We start from the raw sequence: 10,062 nt of genomic DNA, 5'->3' as shown, positions 1-10,062 counted from the left end.
TGTGATTCTGGCCATGGGCTGCAGGCAGGATGCTCAATGGTTGGAGAGCAGAGGTGATGCTGGTCCCACAGCTCCTGCTCATGCCTCAGCTCAGTAACCATGACACTGGGTGCAGGATGCTCGGACAGGGACAGCAGCTCCTGCATGGCAGCAAAGCCCCTGGGATGCCCACACACCAGGACCAAAGGATACAGGAAAAGCCCTGCTGAAGCGAGGGGCTCCCACCCCGCTGCTCGCAGGGCTGGGCTGGTTGGCAGCCTGAGACACAACCCTTGGGGGTGCCTTAGGAACCTCTCACCAAGCTTTAAAGAACCTGGGGTGGGCAGGATGGGGGACACAGCAAAACCTTGTAATTAAAGGAAAGGTTTGGCTGGGATGTTCCCTCCTCCACCACGATGCTCTGCAGCTCCAGCACCAAAGCACTGACCCATGTGTAGGAGCCAGAGAGCAACACTCGTGGGGACCAAGGGTGAACCTGGCTGGCAGGGTTGGCTCCAGCTCTTTTGGGACACTCTGCATCCTGGAGCGGTGGCAATGGAGAGGTTTGCCCCTAAATCAGCAGTGCAAGCTCCTGGCAGAATCACCATTAGCCACATGTGGAACCAACTCACATCTACTGTCTGCTCTGTAGTCGGTGTCGGCAGCTGCAAGGCAGCGAGGAGTCGGGCACAGCTGCCAAAGCAGCCAGGGATGCTGAGAGCCCTGGGCCTGACACATCATCAGCACTTCACCCACACCAGCCTGGGGACCAGAGGCTCCTGCTGAGCTCAGGGATCACTGTAGGAAAAGAAAGCTGCTGCCCAAAGAGCTGAGGATGTAAACAGAGGAAGGGCAGGTCAGGAAGGAAAGACAAGAGATGGAGAGAGGCTGAGGGTTTGCTCAGGCAGCCCCAGCTCCGCTCCCAGCAACTGTCTGGATGCCACTTGCAAACCACTGAGCAGAGATTTCCTTTGGCAGCAATAACAAGACAAAGATCTCAGGCACCATAAAACTTTCTGGTGCATTTAATTTTTTTTTTTTTTAATCACTATAAATATAAATTTCTGAATTAAATAAGAAGAAACACGGATCTATTTTGCATCTCTGAACACAGACACCAAGGGACCCTGCTCTCGGCGATGGGGAGCAGAGCTGGGGGATCTCAACCTCAGCACAGAGGTACAACAGCACACGGGTTTGAATAAGGCTCAGGTGACCTGTTGACCAAACCCTGGGGCATGTCACACCATAATTTTCTGCTGTAATGGTAAGAAATGTCACAGACCGTGTCACCCTCGCAGGCTGTTTGATTCTGTGCCAGGAAGATTGCTCCTGGCTCCTTTAACTGGCAGCCGCTGCCCTGCTACCTCCAGACCTCGTGCACTGTTAGTGAACAAGCGCTGGTCTTTAATGCAGTTATTTTATCATCTCTTGGAAGGCCAGTAATTGTGTTACAGCCATGACTGCATGCCCAGGAGGGAGCATTTTCATCATCTAAAGTCTGATTTTCCAGGTAACACAGCCCAGAGATTCCACTCTCACCAAACTTAATATTACTCAGGCTGAACGAAGCACAACCTTTAAAAGCTGTCCCACCTGAACTGACAAAGCCTCTGCCTCATCAGAACAGAAAGGGTTTGCTCTTGTGGTCCATCAACCAGTCTGAACAAAGAAATGGGGTCAAACCTTTGTGTTATGGGTCCACTAAATTCAGCAGAGTCCTAAATGTTCATTTCCATCAACATGTTGTTTGGCCAAGGTCTCCTGCTGTGTTTGCAGGGAGATGTTTGGGTTTTCACCTGCTTATTTGGTTGCTTACCTGGCAAAACCTCGTAGATGTCATCCTCTTCCATCTCAATGTTTGGGTCATCCTGATTCAGGGTAGTATTGTGGGATGATGTGTTCACAGAGTCAGAACTGTCCACGTCATTGTAGAGATCTTCTTCACCCTCCTCATCATATGGGATAGTGAGGGAGCTCATGTCTGGCAAGGAGAGAGGAAAAGCATGGTGAAAAAGAGCAAATCAGGGAGTTGAGATCAAGTAACAAATCCTGTGCCACTCTACTTTGTGCTCACTATGGATCTTGCAGGGGGTGAAGTCCCCTTGCTTGGCCTGTGAGAAAGAAAATGGGATGGAAGCTGAAAATTGGCTAAAGCAAAGGAAAAGCCCAAGAAAGGTTGGCAAATGCCAGAGAACAAAGACAAATTCAACAAGTGCCTCAAGGAATTGAGTCTGACTCCTTCCTGGGCAGCTGCTTATGCTTTCCAGAGAGTTTCCACATGCAGGGCTGGAGTCTTATCTCAGTATTGCTGGTTTCAAACTGGAGCAACTCCAGTGGAGCCAAACTCCATCCTTCATCAGCCAAGGACAGAACAGCTCTGCAACCCCAGCAGTGAGGAACAATCCCCACCCTTTTTTTTTTTCCTCACTTGGTGGCACTTGCAGCTTTTGAGAGATCACACAACTCTGTGCTCTAAAAGTAGCCAAAACCTCTGTAGTTGAAACCAAATGCCTGTGGGCTTCAAACAACCACTTCTTTTTAAACACCTGCTTGAAAGAGCAAAGCCCCAGAACCTCTCTTGTTGCTAAGAGGAGATGCTGGGACCCCAGCAAGATCTTGGCAATGAGCACAAGCCCACCCGTTGCTGGTGGGAGCAGCCCAAGCTGGGTGGGAAGATGCTGCCAGGATCTGCCCAAACAAACAGGATGTGCTGCCAGACTCACCCTTCAGGAGGAACTGGATCTGATCCACCCAGTCTTCAGCCTCTGCTGGGCTTGGGGCTGTGAACTGGAGAGAGGTTCATTTGTTATCAGGCTGGTTCTTGTGTGTAGGAAGAAGAAAAAGATTTGCAGCTAGAATAGTGGATGGAGATCCTGGATCTGCCATTCTCGACCCTGTGACTTTGGGAAAACCACTTCACTTCTTTGTTTCCTTATTCCAAACAGGGAAACAGAATCGGAATAAAGCAAGACCATCCCAGGGGAAGGCTGTCAAGCCTAATTCATTAAAACAATTCAGATGAAAACCACAATCCCCACTGAATATCCTGTACTGACTCGGAACCAAGGCTCTACATCCAAAATCTCCCTGAAGCTCAGGAAGGTTCTCATGCACACTTTGTGGACTGGGCCAGGTTTTTCATTACACCAGTTTTTAGGCTCCTAAAAATGCTCAACAAATCGAAGGTTTAAATTTCACCTGGCTCTGAACTGCTTATTTAAAAACAAGTTTTCTAAACTCAATCCTTTACTGCTTCTATCCAATGTTCTCGCTTAACCCTTGTGTCCCACAAGTACAAAGAGAGCCCAGGATCCCTTGTACCAAGGGAAGGTCCACGGTGAGATGATCTGTGAACAAGGAGAAGCATCAGCACTTTCTGCAGTGCCTTTTGGTTTGTTTTACCTGGGGGGTTGGAGATTCACAGCCTCCCTGACCCCGCAGGTCCAACCTCCACCTCTGCCTTCAGACCTGGGACCAGGTGCTTTTGCATCTAGTGCTCAAACCAGCACAGGAAGGTCCATTTCTTCCCCCAGTTCCTACCTCGTAGGTGCGTTTGCCAGGGCAGATTAACTCGAAACAGCATCTTTTTCGAGAGTCTTTGCGCAGATGAAAAGCCATCCGGGCACTATAGTCCTCAATGGAGAAGTTGCCTTTAGGTTGCTTACCTGGAAGAAGAGAAACAAGCTCAATCTGGAGTTTGCATCTTTTCATCAAGCTCACAGTACTGCTGCGTGGTGCAAACGTCAGTTGTCCACGTAGGGAAACTGAGGCACACCACGTGTCAATGGGAAATGGCCAGAAAAAACCCCTTTGGTCTAAGCACCTCCACCCCCAGGAAATTTAAAGGAAATATTAAAAAATTTTCATAAAGACCCAGTAAAGAGGATGCCCTTGTAAGCATCAAGAGATTGCAAACAGCCAGCGAAAGGTTGCCAGGGTCAGACGGTTGCATGAGATGAGCTGGTTGTAATGAAGCAGAGACCACAGTGTACTTGGGGAAATATGATGCTGATGATAATTCTGCTGGTAAGACATTAACGGGCCCACGTACAGGAAGAAATACTCAGTGGGACCTTTGAGAATTGGCCTATGGATCTCGCCGATGCACACGCACGGCTGATGTCAGCCAGGGTGGAGAGAGGGAACTTCACTGCAGTCATTGGAGGCGTCTTTATTTACCCCAGCTCATTATTTCCTTATGAATCTTCTTGAGGAAGTGTGGGAGTACGATTCAGGCAGTAGCTCTGAACCTTTTTTTTTGATTTGCAGATCCTTCAGAAACTTCCAGAGGTGAGGTCAAGGCCTATATAAGGATTTCAGCCCATTGATAACAGGTTTGCTTTAATCTCTTGTCTTCTAGAGACCATTTGGAAGTTGACAACTGCTTGTCCCTCACAAAAACAACCAAATATCAACCCCTGGCTTCAACATCTACCTCTGCCAGCAGTTCACTGGGAAAACCTGAGCAGCTCATACCCCTGCACACACCCTGCCAGGGTGAGAGGAGTTGGAAAGCTTGTTTGGAAACAAAAAGTCCTTGAGATCCTCAGACAAAGGATGTGGAAGAAGGACAAAGACCCAGCTTCATCTCCCTGACCCAGTGGAGTTGAATCCTGTCCTAGGTGCAGACTGGTCATTGCAAAGCAAGGGTGTGTATTTTGTAAGCCGTTAGCATCCCATGTTTCTGGCTTGGGTAGAACAGAGGACGGCCGTAAATCTAATCACACCAAACTCTGTTGGAGATATTAGCTGTCTGTTTATATGTACCTGATGGAGCATGACTGCAAAATATTTATATATGCTGACACATGGATTATATACAGTCACTGAGGGGGTTGAAGCCCAGCTGACAGCTAATAGAAAACTTGGTCCATCGTTTTATTTACACACAGCTCTGTTCCTGGGTCTCTCTTCTCTTGTTCCAATATCTATAAAGGTGTTTGAGGGAAAATAAAAAGAGCAGGCTGAGATGTACCTTTGGAGAACCTGCATGTTATTATCTTTTCCCTTGTCAGATATTAACCTGTCCTTCAGCAAGGGCTCTCTCTCCCCTTCTCTTTTCCAGCCCTGTCCATGCCCTCAGCCACCACTCATGGGTTGGAGACTGGAGGCAGATATCTCACCCACTTACTTTTCTCATTGGCATAGTAGTAAAAGGTTTTTCTGTTGAGGACACACCACCGCTTCTGCCACTCTGACCCAAAAAAGCTGTGCTCTAGAAAGAAAAGGACAGCAATAGAGTAAAAAATATTAATTTCTCTTCTTTCATTCTATGCTTCAGATGAATATTTAAGGAAAAGAAGAATTTTTTCACCACAAAATCCTGCAGATTTCTGGCACATAATTCAGGCAAGCAAATTTAGATATAAAACCTCAACCAAGGAAGAACCAGCCTGTCCTACAAGGCTTGGAGACCCTGCAAACCTTCCCCAGCTCTCCAAGCAAGCTGAGCTGAGCTGAGCTGAGCTGCTGTGACCTTAGTTCTACCAACTGGGAGGGAACACAGCTTTGGGTTAAACCTTCCCTATTTGAGGTTTAAGCAAATGTCTTTTACTCTGTAATTGGAGCAAGCTAAACTATCTACAGAGCCAGTCACACAGCTCAGCTGATGGCCATGAGGAAAAAAAAAGGGCTGTTCTTGCCTCATACCACCTGTCATACAGTAAATAAATCAAGATAAAATCTGAGTGATGAGGAAATAATTTGTAGCTTTCACAAGAGCCAGTAAAATCAAGATAAACCCGAGGCTGACTCACAGTCCTTATCTCAACTTGCTAATGTGTGTGATGCTACGAACTACCTTGTCTTCACCAGGATTTTATCCTCATTAGGTATCGCTGGTTAGAAGGGCACATCTTGCCTTAGAGGACTGGGCTGCTGCTTAATTCAATTTCTGGGTTTTAATCTTTGTGCAGTTTGATGATCCACAAAAGAGAATAAATAAAGGCTGTGTCCTCCCTGTGTTTATGATGCCTAAGAAAAGCCTGAAAGATTCTGCATGTGCCTACAGACAAACCTGCAGAAAAGGTGTATTTTCCTGTTGGTTCTTCATCTGAAAACTTGCATTCTTGGTAATTCTGAGGTGACATCCCCAAATCTTACGATGTACTTCTCAGGCCTTACCTCGGGACCTCTTCTCCAGATATCCTTGCTTCAAAATGTTCCCCGTGTCTTGAACAGGCTTTGGTGTGATCTCCTCCAATCCTAGAGAGAGCAGAGCAAAGCAAAGCTTTGGGATTTCCCATTTGCACAACGTCTTCAGCCCCTTTCCCTGCAGAAGAAGCCTGAGAAGGCAAATCAGCAGCTGGAGGTGAAAATCATGGTCTACCATGATCTCACCAGCTATTCCCAATCCTGGTTGCAGGCTCCCAGAAGATAGTCCTTAAGGAAACCAGGACCATGATACACACAGCTAGAGTAAGAATGCTCCCTCCCCGGAAGTGTTCAAGGCCAGGTTGGATGAGGCTTTGAGCAACCTGGTCTAGTGGAAGGTGTCCCTGCTGCTGGCAGGGGGGTTGGGACTGGATGAGCTTTAAGGTCCCTCCCAACCCAAACCAGTCTGGGATTCTATGATCATTGAGTCCAACCATAAACCCAACACTGCCAAGTCCACCACTAACCCATGTCCCTCAGCACCACATCTACATGTCTTTTATATCCCTCCAGGGATGGGGACTCCACCACTGTCCCGGTCAGCCTGTTCCAATGCTTGTCAACCCTTTTGGAGAATAATTTTTTCCTCAGATCCAATCCTTCAGCAAGGATGGAGAGGAGCAGGGTTTCACCTTCAGTGTGTGCAACTCACTGCACAAGCAGTCGGGGAGCTGAGTAGAAGCCAAGACCTTCCTACAAATAGTGCAGAACATCAGGTTTATTGTATTTCTTATCATGAAAACAAAGAGATGCTGAAAAGGACCTAAATTCCCTTTCAGGGTTCAGACTGGTCAGTATCAGAAGATTTTTCCCAACGGGTAGGAGGTGCAGAATAATGTCCTGAGGAGCTTCTGCACCGTCCTCAGGCACAAGTGGCCCTGGGCACCCTCAGAGACGGGACCCTGCATTGCCTGGGACCCTAACAGCACTCATCACCTTTTGATTCTGGGGATGAGGCTTTGCAGCAGACAGCCCATGGGCTCCAGGTGGGTTGGCAGAGTCGTTGTGAGCAGGGGCCACAATGTCCCCTCTGCTGCCACCTCCCAGGGCACCAACCTGGCATCCCTCCTCCATGCAGAGGTGAAAGCACCAGCCTGGCACAAACACACTCGAGCTTTTCTTCTGTGACACTGAGCATCTGACTTATAAAAAGTCACCTTGTCTTCTCAAATCCAAGCCCCGACCCCTTTTTTTTTACTAATGCAAATCTAAATATCATTTTCTGGGACATTTCTAATTATGAAAATGGGACGGTGCTGCCGGATACACGGGGAGACCCTGCGACTATGAATATTACATTAATGTGCCCAACGCCAGCTCTCCGATCCCGCTGGCAGGAGCATAAAAAATGCTCGAGTGAAACTTTTATTTAGACGTTAAGAATCCAGGTCCCAGCGGGGTGACAGAGGCAGCCCCGGCGAGATCCCATCAGCACCAGCACTCCAATTGAATTACCCAGGGGGGGGAAAAGGCAGGAGCTTGTGAGTGCTGCTTCGCTTATTTAATTTCATTTACTTTCAGTACATTATCAGCATGGGGTTTCCCTCTGCCCCCATTCCCCCAAGACAAACCGGCTCTGCACAAATCGCCGGCGTGCAGGATGCTGCTGTGGCTTAAGCCAAGGCAGGGACGTGTCCAGCCATCCTGGTCCTCCTCCGGATGTGCTTTCTGCTCTTTCCTCACTTACCAAAAGAGATTTGGGAGAGTTCAAGGACCAAAAACACCACAAAGAGTAACTGAAGCAGCACAAACGCGATGGGAGCCAGAACAACCTCTTCCAGCCCCACATCTTCTCTCTTTGCCCATCATTTCTCTTGCCTGCAAAAAGGCAGGACCCCTGGGCAGCTCCTGTCTTCTCAGTCGTGCTTTGCCCCATTTGAGATCGATTTTCCACACAACCAGATCCCGTGTTTCAGGTTATTTGTGGTCCTGAATCCCACAATCTGCAGAATCACCTCCAAAACACCATCAGGAGCTCAAATCACTCCTGCTTTGCAAGAGACACCGTGCCTCAGTTTCCCAGCAGGAAAATCAGAATAAAAGGAGACTCTTTTCTTCTTAAATACTCAGTGGCTGCTCAGACAAACTAATACAATTAAGGAGGGGTTGTGAGGGCTGATTTGATTGCACAGGGCTCTGGAAATTTTAAGTTTTACAGAATATGACATGAAGATGGCAGCTGTAACCTGCGTGTTGCACGCAGCCTCGCTAATGCAGCCCTGGAAGATTAAATCTGTGTGAGGTGGGTGAGTGGGGGGGAGAACGTGGTGCTCGGGGCTCTGCCTGGCTGCAGATGGGGCTACGTGGGGTGTCCCCATCCCTCCCCATGTCCCCAGCCTGCCCCTAACAACAATCCAGATGGCTTTTGCTGGCAGCAAATAGCTAAATTAACCTGCAAAGACAGTCCCTGGGGTTTTTTATTTCTTTAAATCTAATGGACACCCAGAAGATCCAGAGAGGCTGGGTGGAAGCTCTCTGGTCTCTACGGGCAGAGGGTTTATTTGCCAAGGCAGCCTCTGCCAGATGCCTCAGCCCCAGGGTCACACAGCTGGCAGGTAAAGCACAGCTCACCACATCTTCTAGGACTCCAAGTGATGGAAAAGCCACCCTGTTGCCTGGTCATCTGTTCCAACCACTAATGGCCATTCACCATTTATAAAAACAGAGAAAGAAAAAACCTTCAATTCATCTAAGAGAGACATCTGTGCTCTCCCAGACACTTGGCTCCTCTTTGGTTGCTCCTGGCATGGCGTGGCAGGGCTGTGGCTGTGTTTGGATGGTCTCAGTGGTCCCTTCCACCTTGACATCTCCCCCAGCCCACCCTTTGCCCAGCAGATGATTGGTACTGGCAGCACTGCCCAGTGCCACCAGCACCTCAAACCCCTCGTGGCCTCTCCTCCATCCTCGGCAGCGTCTCAAACCCGGCTCCCGAGGGAGCTGCTCACCCCCAAGGGTTCTCCTGCAGTTGAATTTCCCAATCCACAGGACACATTGCTCCATCTGGAGCTTCCTGCACACTGGCAGCACTGGGAACAGCTCTGTGCCAAGATCCTGGAGACCACACTTCCGCAGAGGACACAAAGCTCTAGAGTTTCAGGAGTGGGAGAAAACTGTGGCCAGAGACCCAGACCCACGGGTGCACGAGCAGACACCAGCTCTTTCCTTTCCCCTCTTCATTGCACCTCAACCTTTACTGTGATTTGCATCCCCCAAGATGCTCTCAGGCTCAGAGTCTTCACTTCCACATCAAGCTGAACACAGGTCACCCACCAAGCCTCTGGCTTTGCTGAGCAAACAGCATCTTTTGGGCAAAGTTTCTAGGAGTTTGGTTGCCAAGCACCATGACCGTTCCACCCCATCTTCTCCATGTCCTCAAGGACCTCTGGATTTCAGCTCTGGCCCCTTTAGCCTCTGAGTCATACACACCAGCTGCACAAAATGTCACAGTAGCTGCAGCCAAACATGCCCGGGGGCCACGTCGGTGCCCACGCTGTCACATCAACCGACTGTTCAAAGGGATGGAGCGCGGAGGCACGACGGTTACAGCTAATCCCCCATCCTCCGGCTTATTCACCATGTGCCAAGAGCAGATTCTGCTCCCGGGGACTTCACAGGGAACACCCAAATACATTTCAAACCAGAGCACAATCGGCTGTGATTTCCCAAAGCCCTCTCTGTGGTGGCTGCACTCTTCTTTTTTTTTCTGTTGAAGCTAATGAGAAAAAAAAAGCCAACAAAACAATCAGAAAGAGACAAACAACCCCTCCTGCTGCCTTCAGAGCGAGCCGAACTCGGGGAATGCTGAAAGCTTCTGGAAATCTCACCCACCACCAAGGTCTGACACAGCAAACGGGTCCAGGATGTGGCTGCTGGAGCTAATGGCACTGATGGCCACTGCTGAGTGGCATTTGTGGGTCCATTCAAGCA

At 49.0% G+C, this 10,062-nt stretch overlaps 1 protein-coding gene across 1 annotated transcript; it reads right to left on the bottom strand.

Annotated features, from left to right (window-relative positions):
• Positions 1-1,778: 1,778 nt before the first annotated feature.
• SKAP1 (src kinase associated phosphoprotein 1) lies at positions 1,779-6,186 on the bottom strand (the record flags this gene model as incomplete). Its single annotated transcript, XM_029085724.1, has 5 exons — positions 1,779-1,963; positions 2,706-2,769; positions 3,523-3,647; positions 5,114-5,197; positions 6,106-6,186. Coding segments are annotated over 5 exons (539 nt in total), but the record flags the coding sequence as incomplete, so codon positions are not given.
• Positions 6,187-10,062: the final 3,876 nt, after the last annotated feature.

This window comes from Antrostomus carolinensis, unplaced genomic scaffold (assembly GCF_000700745.2).
Source record: "Antrostomus carolinensis isolate BGI_N321 unplaced genomic scaffold, ASM70074v2 scaffold48996, whole genome shotgun sequence".
Lineage (NCBI taxonomy): Eukaryota > Metazoa > Chordata > Aves > Caprimulgiformes > Caprimulgidae > Antrostomus > Antrostomus carolinensis.
Note: the sequence above shows the minus strand (reverse complement) of the source record. Positions and strands in the feature narration are given on the sequence as shown.